The sequence below is a fragment of the Lepidochelys kempii genome, chromosome 2 (genome assembly GCF_965140265.1).
Source record: "Lepidochelys kempii isolate rLepKem1 chromosome 2, rLepKem1.hap2, whole genome shotgun sequence".
Taxonomy (NCBI): Eukaryota; Metazoa; Chordata; order Testudines; family Cheloniidae; genus Lepidochelys; species Lepidochelys kempii.
Genome location: NC_133257.1, coordinates 53,348,654 through 53,362,645, shown reverse-complemented (window position 1 = coordinate 53,362,645; position 13,992 = coordinate 53,348,654). Strand labels below are relative to the sequence as shown.

Genomic DNA, 13,992 nt, shown 5'->3' with positions numbered 1-13,992 from the left:
TAGGCTAATAGACTAAAACTGTCTTGACAGCTCACCTCAAACAGCCCTGACGCTGCAATAGGTCCACACTGAGGAGTTTATGTACAACCCACACCCTTCAGCCTGTATTTCTCCGCCTGTGGGAGGTTTCCTCTCCCGCAGCCTACTTCCAGGCTTCTTGCTTTCATTAACAAAAACCAACCACCCTGCAGATCGAAACTGACAAACGCGAGGACAAGGGGGAAAGTGGCCACAGCGTCACCTCACCCTATGAGCCCCGCTTTCAGAGGGGATGCTGCATTTCTTAGCATAATCAGCCGCACTGGATAATGACACGGGACTATTGTCCAGCACAAGGAACACCACTAAACTGTGGCAAATGTGATAGTGAACGGGACATCTGGAGGAAGGAGAAGAATACTGTTGGCCCAAGCACGTTCTGGAACCCCATCATCGCAATGGAGAGAGAGAGAGACCTTGGAATGGCCCCATGGGCCTTCCTCCCCAAAATTCGTTACCCCGACTAGACATTTTCCAGATGCCTACATCTATGTGTGCCAGTGATGTAATACTTACCACTGTTATTTTCTGATGCTGGGTAGAGCTGAGGATACATAAATACAGTAAAGGATGATGGGACAACCTATCCGTCACGTAATCCCATACCATACTTTGTTCATTGCCTATACCTGGACAGTGACTTTCTCCCAACTAGAACATATATTAGGGTTACACCATATTTCCATCCATAGCTTCAGGTCACTGCCCAGATTTCTCTTAAATTGTTTCCAGACACTTCACTGGCTTTCCCCTGAATACAATGAAGGAAAACGTTTTCCCCTTCGATTCTTTCTTTTTCTCCCTCTCCCTTGCCCACAAAACAGGTTTTTCTTCATCATGTTCCAAAACTGATAAATACCTTATAAATTCTCAAATCCCAGGAAATCCCCTTTCAGGTGATGTTTTTGAGCATTCACTCATATTCCACACTCTTCTCCCAGGCAGGTCAGGTTACCCACATTTCCATTGTTGTTTTGATGGTACGTCAAAGAGGTGGCTAGTGCGATAATGAAATAATAATAATTTTCACATTGAGACAGCTTTGCATTTTCTACAGCACTTTGCAAACAGTAATTAGTATCCCTGCCATCCTGTAGGTTTTACCACTGAATGCGTAATTGATGGATGAGCCTGGGAAACATAAAATAAATATTGAAAAGCAAGAACTTGCAGGACAAGCATTTGTGTGTGTTGCAACAGCCAATATACAGTAATGCAATGTACAGAGGTAAAATCATGTAAACTACTATGTTATTGCTGAAACGGCTCAGAGAACCTTTGAATTATTTCTCCCTTTGTCATATCAGTGTTCAATTGTGTTAAAAATGCATGTGTGCCTATTTTCCAGGTAGCAACAGGAGAGCTTTCAACCCCAATAGGCTTTTCATGTAAGACATAAAACATTTGACATGGACTGTACTATTAAAACTAAAAAAAAGGGGGGGAGAGGCATTCAAGGACTGATTTCCATTTCAAACTCCATTCTAGCACTTTGTACTCCAGCACCGTTGGTGGATCAATATTTAATGCTTGGAGATTCTAGCTGCGCAGGAATCATGTCAGGGGACCTCTAGAGCCAATCTGCTTGGGTAGAGGAGTGATAATTATTCATGGGCTCCTGCCTCTTGCTCCTTCTCTTGCACAGCCCCACGCTGCTGACTCAGTGCCTTATTCAGTCTTCTCTCTCCCTCTCCACTGCTGTAGCTGGACCCCTTTGCCTTCACAGCCTCTGAGAATCTGCACATCCATCCCACCATGGCTAAAACAGCAATGGGTAAGAAATCGTATCTCTTTTTCTTCAGCCAATGCAACAGCCGCTATATCCTAGGACCACCGGCTGTCCTGGGCGCTCCCTTAAGAGGCCTTAATGTTTAGAAAAAGCCAAGACAATGTTAACTCTTTTTGTTTAGTTTTTTAAGATCAAAAAGCAGGGAGGAGGGTTGGGAGCCCGGGGTTCTTTGGAAGTCTTAGCCTGAGATCTGATGGCAGATTGCTCTGGGGTGATTAAGGCAAATAAGTTGAACACTCATTTCCAGGAGATACATTTGGTTTTAAAGGGAGTTTTTGTGAGTGGCACCAAAAAAAGTGCCCTTACCTATTCTGAAATGTAGTATGTGTGTGTGTTTTTATAACGCCCCTTATCGCCAGGTCTCAAGATATCGCTCGCTCTTCATTTCAGCTATTTCTTAGCGATGATCTGTTAAAAGCAAAACACTTGCACGATGAAACTGACCAGTTTCGTGGCTGAAAATGAAAGACACCTTCATCTCCCCAGCGACGGGATTTAGAGGGAGCCTTTTCTCTTTTGCTAATTCGATGCATAACCCGATCGCCTTGCAAAGAACAGGGTCCGCCCTTTGTTTTAAGGGGGGGGGGGTGACATTGGGTTTCTTTGTGTAACGCTCTGCGCCGCTCCTCCCGGAGTTCCTGAGGAGAGGGCACCTGCAGAGCCCAGCCCCACAGACTCCAGCTGCCCAGCACAATGCAGGCAGACAGACCCCACCCATACGGCTGCTGCAGCTGTCTCCTCCCGAGCACGCCCAGGGAGCCCTCGCCCAGCCGACAGTCACCTCCCCGGTCCCCGTAGACATTGCGAAGTGGGGCGGAGGGAGGGATATCAACGCAAAGGCTGAGTGCACAAACCCAAACTGCTTTGGAAAGAGCCCACCTCGTTCCTGCTCCAAAGCCTGGGATCTTGTACCCCTGCAGTCTGACTGCACACACAAAAAGTAGGTCATTGGATAATAAAGGGTATCCTCCTACCGGGATTTTTTTTTCTAGGTAACGCAGCAGCTTCTCTCCCCACCCCCGTCCTGTTTTGTCGGGAGTGCCACGCTTATTTATTTATTTACTTACTTTGTCCCACTAGAGCCAAGGCAAACTGTATGTGTGGACTCGGCAGCCCCGCCCCATCCATCCCCCTCATTCTGGGTGCGGGTGTAGTTAGCGGAATCTCTGGTTCCGTTTGATACCTGAGAAGCAAGAAGGCGAGATGTCCAATGATCGCAGGGGCTCGGAGCCACTATTGCGGTTTTGTTTAACCTTCTGGGGAATCGCCACTCTCTAGGGCTAAAATTCAGAGGCACACGCAGGACATCCTCCCCCGACTCCTTTTGTTTCACTGACTGCGGTTAACTGCTTTGTGGTGCGAATGGGTGGAAACCGAGGTCGCAGTGGAGGGAGTGGAAAGGAGCGAAATGCATTAGCCACCAGACCAGTCTTTTAAAGGATCTCCCTATCATCAAATTCCTTTCTGCTTCCTTTGGAAAGGGGGAAAATGTGGGTGATGCCTTAGAAATCAAAGTGTTTCAAAATATTTCCCTATCAAACTCCCCCCACGCTCACAACAGCCACCCAGAATAAGGAAAGCAAGGTTTAAACGCCGTTATCTGGTTCTCAGAAAGAAGCTAAACCCACGTCCTCACTACTGAATCTCTGTGGCAATAATAATCCTGTTTCATTCTTGATCATTTGTCCAAAGTTAACATGAATCCTCCAGACACTTGCTCTGCCTGTAAAAACAACACTGGGATTCTCTTTCTTTGATCTGAGAAATAATCCCTGTGGGTGGAAACCATTCTAACCTGGCATTGTCACCTGTAGGGAAAAGGCATGAGACAGCTGTATATGCAAACAGACGGAGACACAAGCTGTGGGAGTCTGGCCAGCTCTGCAGTGCTGAGCAAGCCATCCCCTCCCCATTGCAGCAAACTGGTAATCAGTATTGATAATTTGTAGTCAGTTGGAGACTAATCACTGCAGAAAGCCCCTGTTAGGAATTCTGTCGCCATAGAAGAAAGGGCTCTTCAGTCTTTGATTAATGGTCTTGGCCTTCTTCAAATATAAAGGTTTCTGCAGCAGGTTGAAATCATTAGATTCACCCAGAGACTGACTGACTAAATCTCCCCAGCTTGCCTATTAATTAGGTCCTGATTAGCAAGCCTCTTATTTGCTCTCCTAAAGATATACAGCTACATATTTTTAAAAACTTCTTTAAAATATTAATTGCATTGCAATCTTTGAAGAGTTGTTTTTTTAACTATTTGATTAAGGATTAAACAGCTTCTGTCTATAAACTCCCAGACGAGTAATGGCTCTATTGTCCACTTCTCTAGTATTACTTTTAAGAGATTTGACTTTAGAAGGTATTTCAAGTGCTAAAATATAACAGGACCTTTTTGTCTATTCCAAGGGTTTGCTTCTATAGAAATGTAATGAAAAAGGAATGTGTTTTCTTCCGAAAATAAGCTTTAGTTCTACCTGGGAAAAAGAGGGTTATTTCCAATCTTGCAAATCTCCCATTGCTGGTTAAATAAGCCACATTGGTTCTGGACCAGCGCATGCTGCTTTTACCCACTTGTCCATTGAGGGGAATCACAGTGGTTTAATTCATTTCCTACTGTACACTGTATTATTACAAAGCACTAAATAAAGGCTAGATCATGTCAGCACTGGAGTCAATAGCAAAACTCTCATCAGCTTATGTTGTGCAGGATCAGGCTCCCCATACTGTTTATGGCCTCAGTCCAGCAAAGTACTTAATCACATGCCTAATTTTAAGCATGTGAATAGTCCTATTGACTTCAATGGAATTAAACATGCTCAGATAGACACGTGCTTAATATTCTGCAACATTCAAGTAACACAGGGCCTCACTCTGAACTCCTTAGTCAAGCAAAATTTCCTTTAGACTTCAACAGGAATTTTGTCAGAATGAAAAATCTAGGCCTCAAGATGCTTTTATTAATGGCCAATTAGGTTTCAGTTGTTGTTTTTGTTCTATATGTGTGTGTGCATTAATCACTAGATTTCATATAACCTGACTGCGCAGGGATTGCCATTTCTTTTAATTTTACCCTAAATCTTCTGAGCTTCTGTGCAGTATGTGCCTCAGGTGGCACATGACCAGGATTCATCACCGGATTTGGTCCGCTGGTTGGATCACTGTCTTCCCTGGCTTGAGCTGGGTACTGATGGGGAGTGCAACATGAACGCTGATCCATGCCCCCCCTTTACTCTATATGATACATAACTTTTGACCTTTTGTTCCAAATAAAATCTGAATACATATGATGTGTTTATTCATATACCTACAATTCATTATATATATCTGAATGACCAGGGTGGAGGAGACACCAGAGAAATAATGGGCTTTCCATATCCCACAGTTCTTCTGGCATCCTGGTAATGGGAGGTTGAAGCTCAGGTGGCGTGTAATGTCATTAGAACTCAGAAATGGCTTTGAATAGCCTAATCTAGTTTCCCTATATTATGTCTTGTACATTTAAAGGCTATTTTAACATGAAAACATGTTCAGACAAAACTCTTACACAAAACTATCCTTCTATCCCAGTCCTCCTATCTGCTTAATTTTGATAAGATTCTGTCTCATAGAACTACACTGACAAATTGTAAATAATATTTTAAAGTATTGTTCAGTTTAATTTCAAAATTGTAATGAACAGTGGAAGGGTGACAGGAAGGGTAGGCAGGATAGTGAAGCTCAACCAATCATACTTTAGCTCATTTGCATATTTCAGTCCTATTGATTAAAATGCAATAAAAGTGGTTCCGAGTTTTTCCTCTATTAAAAAAACCCCTAATTTCTTAGCTATTGACTCAGAATTGGATAGACATCCTGAAGAATATATAATAGCTGTTAAATATGTGTTCCCCAAAGACCAGCATATAGCATTATTATTATATCCAGTGAATAAATATAGATGTGAAGCTATTAATCTGTGTATTGTTATTTAATGTAACTGTTTACATCATATTGGATAACATTTTAATAACTAAGGGTTTGATCCTACAAAGTGCTGAGCACTGTGGCCCTCAGCCAGCAAAGCACTTAAGTGGGTGCTTAACTCTAAGCATGAGTAATCCTATTGATGTTAATGGGACTATTTATGTGTATAAAGTTAGATATGGGGTTAAGTACCATGCTGAACTAGAGCCAAAAATATGTTCCTATCCATTATTATTCAGCTTCAGATTGTACAAACCTACTAAACCTTCATGTTCTTCTTCCTTCTTATAAAAGTGAATCTAACTTTTTACTAACCTTTAAAGTCAGAAAATTAAAATTAATGTTCAAAGTAGCAGATCAAGTCAATGGGAAATTACCTTTAAATAGTAAGAAAAATAAAAGAACCTAGGGTCCAGTGAAGTTAAGAGTTTTGCCTGAATTGAGCAGGAGCAGATCCTATGATTCTAAACTTTTGTTGAAGCATTTATTGTCCAGCATTAGAAACACTTTCAAGTTCTATTATTATCAGAATCAAATTAGTGATTTTTGGTCACCAATAGCACAGGCTGAGATTTTAAAAATCCCATTTTGTATGGAAACTTGGATTCAGGATATTCCATAGGATATTTTAAACAAAAGACTTCCCATCAGTTTGGGAAAAAAAAGAAAAAAGATTAGTTTGGATGCTTGTGTACGCTTCCAACTGTCATATGTAAGTGGTGTATTTAAGTGATAAAAGATATGTATTATAGCATGTTAATTAATAATTGTATTTTAAATATGTATGCCAGAAGAAAATAATTAATGACACATTATAGCAGACGATGGTAGCTAGTGAAGGCCACAGTTGAGTCTTTACTTACACCTGGTCTATCCTAAGTTTTGGTCACCAAAAATCTGCTGCCAAACACTAGTCATTAGAGAAATTAAGACTTCATATTGTTTATATTCACTTCCCGTTTTTAAAAAATAGGTGAGTCTTACTTTTCATGAAAATTCAGTTGACAATTTGAACAAAAACAGCTCATATAGTCAAGAAATTACTGAGTTTCATACTACTTGACAGCACTTCTTCACCTGCCACCTGATGCTTCTGGGCATGAGTGTGACCTCATATATTACATCATTTTATGCATGACATCACATTATTTTCTGAGAAAATAAACACAAAATGCAAAAGAGTAAAAACTTTTAAGATGTCCATCCATCCCCCAGCTTTCATACCAAAGGCTTTTCATTCATCTATATATAATTCACTTATCAATTTTGGCAATTAACATCTTTTTCACCAGCAACTAATTTAGGATTTCATTTTTTGCTCATTTCTTTGTGTTTGCAGTTTAATGCTACATTTCACTAGATTTTGTTTTACACAGATATTCTTTATTATTAAATAATGACTGCATCAATAGCTATAGTGCAAAGCGGCTAGAATATAATTATTTTCCTATAGTAATCAGCCTCTAGGTGGCTTAAAATTGTCACCCAGAAATAGAGTCATCCAAATTTAGTCAACACACTAGAAAATATTTTTCTTAAGTGACCTGCCAAAGACCAAACAGCACGTTAGTGATAGATCCACACTTAGAACCCAGGAGAACTGAGATCTGACCATTAGGCAATTGCCGTCTGGAATCAAAAAGCCCAGACAGGATTATCTTTTCACAGAGGTACCCCGGAAGTCCCCTTGAATGATGAGTATTTTGCCTTCTGACCTACATTTCTTCAGTATTTTGAATGCTGACATTCTCAGAAGCTCTGCCTCCAAAAGAAATGCTTCCTGGAAGAGCAAACATCACATCATCAATCAGTGTTACAGGCTGCTTCTGTGATATCTATCTTCATAAAAACTAAAGCCAACTGCTCATACAAATAATACTATAAAGAAAAACTGTTCTATTGCTATTATCTGACGTTATATATGAATATATATATATATATGTAAAAGATTGACTGAGGAGCGCTCTCAACCATTAGCGATTATCTTCAAAAACTCATGAAAGGCGGGAGAGATTCCAAAGGACTGGAAGAGGGCAATTATAGTGCCAATCTACAAAAAGGGGAATAAGGACAACTCTAAGAATTATAGGCCAGTCATCTTAACTTCAGTACCCAGAAAAATAGAGGAGCAAATAATCAAGCAATCAATTTGCAGACACCTAGAAGAATGATAAGGTGATAAGTAACAGTCAACATGGATTTGTCAAGAATAAATCATGTCAAACCAACTTAATAGCTTTCTTTGAGAGGGTAACAAGCCTGGTGGACACCGGGGAAGCGGTAGATGTGGTATGTCTTGACTTTAGTAAGGCTTTTGATACGGTCTCTCATGACCTCATAAACAAACTAGGGAAATACAACCTAGATAGAACTACTATAAAGTGGGTGCATAACTGGTTGGAAAACGATTCCAAAAGAGTAATCATCAGTAGTTCACAGTCAAGCATATCAAGCGGAGTGCTGCATGGATTGGTCCTGAGTCTGGTTCTGTTCAATATCTTCATGAATTATTTAGATAATGCATAAAGTTTGCAGATGATACCAAAGTGGGAGAGGTTTCAAGTGCTTTGGAGGATAGGATTAAAATTCAAAATTACCTGGACAAACTGGAGACATGGTCTGAAGTAAACAGGATGAAATTCAATGTCAACAAAAGTAAAGTACTCCACTTAGGAAGGAACAATGAATTGCACACATACAATATGGGAAATGACTGCCTAGGAAGAAGTACTGCGGAAAGGGATCGGGGCTATATAGTGGATCACAAGTTAAATATGAGTCAACAGTGTAACACTGTTGCAAAAAGAGCAAACATCATTCTGTGATGGATTAGCAGGAGTGTTATAAGCAAGACACTGTGATGATAAGGTCTCAGCTGCAGTATTGTGTCCAGCTCTGGGTGCCACATTTCAGGAAGGATATGGACAAATTGAAGAAAATCCAGAGAACAACAACAAAAATGAGGAAAGATTGATAATGTTGGGTTTATTTAGTCTGTAGAAGAGAAGACTAAGGGGGGACATGATAACAGTTTTCAAGTACATAAAATGTTGTTACAAGGAGGAGGGTGAAAAATTATTCTCGTTAATCTCTGAAAATAGGACAAGAAGCAGTTGGCTTAAATTGCAGCTAGGGAGGTTTAGGTTGGACATTAGGAAAAACTTCCTGTCAGGGTAGTTAAGCCCTGGAACACATTGCCTAGGGAGTTTTGGAATCTCCATCATTGAAGGTTTTAAAAATCAGGTTAGATAAACACCTGCCAGGGATGGTCTAGTTATTACTTAGTCCTGCCCTGAGTGCAGGGGAGAAGACTAGATGACCTCTTGAGTTCCCTTCCAGTCCTACACTGCTATTATTCTAGTATAAAGAAAATGTATTCTACTACTTTATCAATTAAATGGATGGCTGAGGATTCAGCCTCGGGGATGTAGACTCTCCAGACCAGACCCTGCATCCATGGGAGTCAGTTGAAGCTCTACTACTGAACTCAACATGAGCAGGATTGAGTCTTTCCCTCAGGTGCATGGAGCCACTGAAACCAGGTAGTTGCTTTCACATGATCCGCTGCATTTCATACACACGTATCTGAGGGTACGCCTGAGCCCTAAGGCTCTGTATTCCTTTGATACTGTCTAAACTGTTGTTCTTTCTTCGATTTATAAACAACGCTAATCCAAGAGCAAGTATCCCTCTCTCGATAGACAGGAGCCAACATTTTCATATTTACGTGTATACAGTCATCCTCAAATCCATATTTAAGAACCTACAAAATAGTGGCCTGATTTTAAGAGATACTGAGCACCCACAACTCACCCTGGAGTTAATGGAGTTATAATTACTCAGCATCTTTGAATTTCAGGACAATTTTATTTAGATGCCTGCATATGGATCTAGGAGCCTAACTGTAGGAACACATCTTAGAAAATGGTGATCTGTTGAAACAGAATATACTTCAAAATGTTGTGTGTCTGAGCAGTACCCAGCATGCGTATCTGCTTTGTGATTATGTCATTCTTTGTTACATCTGTGTGCTTTCCCTTTCCTGTCTGCAATCTGGTAATAATATTAGTTAATGAGTGAAAGTAAATTTAAGCTACCCTGACAGGCCTGTGCAATTAAACTGGTACATAGCATTAACATCAAGTATTAGGCTTTATTGAACAATTTTTTTCATTGTTAGAGTATCACTCTAATCTCTGGCATGTATATATACAAAATAAATAATTATTCAAAAGTGAAGAATCTGTAATTACAATAAACTTATTTTGTAGAGAAAGGATGGTCTTGTGGTTAAGCCACATAACCGTGAGTCACAGGACCTGGGTTTTGTTCTCAGTTCTGCCACAGACATCTTGTTTAATTTGTGAAGTTGCTTAATTGCTTTGTGCCTCCATTTCCTCATCAAAAAGATGGGGATAATGCTATTCATTTACCTCTGAGATGTGATGTGAAATTCAATTTCTTAAGGCATGGAAGTGCTCTGAGATCCTCTGATGTTATACAATTTTAAAAAACAAAACAAAAACAACCCCAGTGATCAGATCAAGAAATCTGGCAACTTCTTTCCTGAAGCTATATTAGTGTTATATTGCCTAAAGGGGTCTTTAAAATCCTTAGGATAGCTTGTGGTTAAAAAATTATACATCTCTCTCTCTCTCTTTTATGTACATACTAAAAGACTCGTTCATGTTAAGATATAAATTTAGTACTTCTATATACATTCCCAGCGGTGACCCCATGGCTATCGCTTTCCATCTCAACCCAATTTTCCACCCTTTCTAAATTTCTTTAAAAAATAAAATGTCCTTTTGGCCTAAGATTTCTCCATGTACATTTATTCTATTCCTCTTGCTATGTACACTGGGCCCATTCCTGCAGTTCTTATACTGACAAAACTCCCATAAGTATCTAATGTTATTACTGGGAGTTATTACTTACATTTAAATTACAGAAACACCTACAGACCTCAGCCAGGTCAGAGCTCCAGTAAATGACACTCTGCCCGTTAAGGACTCGGCATTGCACTACCCAACATGCATGCATGAAAGAGTGAAATCTGTGTATCCCCCTAGGAAATATTTAAAATTAAAATGTAATACATGAATCAGACCCTATTACAGGAGTGGCCAAACTGTGGCTCATAAGCCACATGTGGCTCTTTTACCATAAAGCGCTGCTCGCAATCCCCCTTCTCTGCCCTCCTCCCCCTTCTCCACCTACCAGACTGGGAGCGAGGAGCTCAGGACCTCTGCCTTGCAGTGGGGTGGTGGGGTAGGAGCTTCTGTCCAGTGGAGAGGGGGGTCTAGGGGCTTCAGCACTGCGGGACGCACCTGCTGGGGCTGAGGGCTTCAGCCACAGTGGGGCTGAAACCCCGAGCTCTTGTTCCTGCCCTGGCTCTCAAACTTCTGAAGATTGAGAGATGCGGCTTGGAGGCCCAGTAAGTTTGGCCACCCCTTCCCTATTAATTCTCAAAGAGATTTTGTGGCAGTGACGTTTACAACCCATTTTAATTAGGCCTCATTAAAGATCACAAGTAGCTATTTTGTGTGTATTTGTTTTCCTCAAACCTTTGATATGAATCATAGAATATCAGAGTTGGAAGGGACCTCAGGAGGTCATCTAGTCCAACCCCCTGCTCAGAGCAGGACCAATCCCCAAATAAATCAAGTTGGGCCATTTCCAGCACAAATCCAGGGGGGGTGAGAAAACCTGGATTTGTGCTGGAAATGGCCCAACTTGATTATCATACACATTGTAAGGAGAGTGATCACTTTAAATAAGCTATTACCAGCAGGAGAGTGGGGTGGGAGGAGGTATTTTTTCATGCTTTATGTGTATAAAAAGATCTTCTACACTTTCCACAGTATGCATCCAACGAAGTGAGCTGTAGCTCACGAAAGCTTATGCTCAAATAAATTCGATAGTCTCTAAGGTGCCACAAGTACTCCTTTTCTTACTGGAAAAACAGTTTCTCTCTAGGAACTCACATTGGAATAAGACACTATGCAGAAGTCTGCACGTGACACTCCAAAGATTACATTGAAAAGATGTAACACAAAAGATTGCATTTCTAATTGAACAGATACCTTTCCTGATACCTTTAGATAATTTTTTGCTGTCAAGATTGCCGTCTGACAGTTTGCAGTATCATAGTCTGGTGGGGGGTTTTTAAATAAAAATAAGTAGGTAATTACAGCCCACACTCACTGTGGTTTATAAAGTGATTCGTCAGCATTTATTGAAGACTTACATGTTTCCAAGGAGAATGACTTTTTGCCAGGAAAGCAAGATGCTACATTTAAAAAATTAATGCATGCAATATTAACAATTCATTCTTGAAAACCATTAATCGTAAGATATTCATTTTAAATCTGAATGTAATTAGGGATGCAAGTTACTCCCTAATGAAGTGGAATTCAGTTTATTCACTATTAAAATGTCAGGAAGGCCAGGAGCTTATCTGGTGAACTTTAATGTGCACTGCAGTGAACTCCTAGCATAAATGACTTTGCCCTCTAGTAGCAGGAGGCCTGAATGGTAAATATACTAGTGAGAGTCAAATGCACTGAAGATGCTGTGAGTGCTGTACAAATGTATGACCTATACATCTTGTCAATGGTGCACTGGAATTTTAAACCACAAAGCTCTGGGCCTCTCCTACACAAAGAATATACTGCCAAGATGTGAGTGATGTTTGAACAACAACCTAAAAAAATGCCCAGCCACTGAACACAAGACACTGCACAGAACAGTTAAAGTAAGTCTGCAAGAAAATGTTTTAATATAATAATACATTAAAAAACAACAACAACAAAAATCAAACCTACATTCAATGTTGTTTTCAAATGTCATTACCCAGGGGTTTTTTTAAAAAAAGAACACTGAAAAAACAGCTCCATTCAGGTGCTAGAAAGAAGTGTGCTTTCATGGTCACAGATGTTTCTGTCCTTGTACCCCTAAGCGTGACCCCCTTCTTTTCATCCTCTTCAATTTATCCCTGTTCTGGTCCTGTCTCCGAAACCCCCAATATCTCCTGGTTCCTCATCCCAGTCTCCCTGCCCAACCAGTCCCAGACTTTTCCTCAAAGCTCCCCATCAGAATCCCAATCCCTCTCTTACCTTAGCTCCCAATCACAGTCTATATCCCAGATTTCCCATCTTAGTATCCTCGTCCCAATCTGCTTGCCCAACCAATGTGTCTCAACCATACCCCTTGTCCCATCTCAGTCTTTCCACACCCCCAGCTGGCTCCCACTGCCCTCTGCCCTCATTTTCCCCAACAGTTCCTAGTCATTCCCCCTATTACTAGCTCCCAGTCCCCATCTCCCCTCTTTGCCCCCCTCCCCAGGATGCTCCTTGTCCAAATCTACTCTATCTGCTGCCACTTACGTGCAGCTATTGTTCCCTTTGCATTTCAGGAAGGCTGCTTCCACCTCCTTCATGCTGGCTGGGTGCCAGCAAGGGGAGAACTGAGAACACAAGATAGCCTCTCTGCACTCAGTTCCTGAGCCTGGCACTACTGTGTCCTCCAGAAGCTGGGAGGAGCTGTGCAGGAAAAGTCCTGCTTGGTCCCTGCAGCCCTGGGATGGAGAATGTAGCCAAATGCTAACACATTTCTACTCAGCATGTGTGGAGATTGAGATGAGATTTTTCAAAGGTTTATAACTTAGCCAAATTTGTGAAGCAAAAGGCACATTTCTGACATAACAGCCACCTCCCTGCCAACTGTCAAGCCCTGGTACCAAAGCATGGTGGTGTTATACCGTCTCAGCTAAATGGTTGCAAGAATTTTAAAATGGGCAAAACAACATATGTTTCCCTAGTCTTACTCTCAGAAATGGCTGAACTGTTTTTGCTGAAACTTTCCCAGAAAGTTCAGCCTGAGGCAGACACCTGGCATAGAATATTACAGCCCAAATGGTTGAAGTTTGGCAATGTTATAAGCAATGAAAAACAGCCTTATAAATGAAAACCGTTGGGCAACCTGCAAAACTCCATATTTTCTGATGTGGTGGCCGAGAAAAATAAATAGTGTTAGACTTTGAAAAATATAAACTAATAGTTTTAGTACTATTAGTTTGTACTGGATACATGTTTTAATATCTGAAATGTATTAAGAAATAAATACTTTGGCCAGATCTTCAGATGGTGTAAATTGACTTAAATGATTATACCAGCAGAGGTTTAGCCACATTAATCATTAGA

The 13,992-nt window shown here is 40.8% G+C and overlaps 1 protein-coding gene across 1 annotated transcript in view; it reads left to right on the top strand.

Moving 5' to 3' along the window:
* The first annotated feature begins 1,600 nt into the window (after nt 1-1,600).
* STMN2 (stathmin 2) overlaps nt 1,601-13,992 on the top strand; it is a 56,338-nt gene continuing 43,946 nt past the window's right edge. The window contains 1 exon segment of the mRNA XM_073330755.1: nt 1,601-1,813. Within this exon segment, the coding sequence (XP_073186856.1) occupies nt 1,795-1,813 (19 nt within the window). The 5' untranslated portion in view covers nt 1,601-1,794.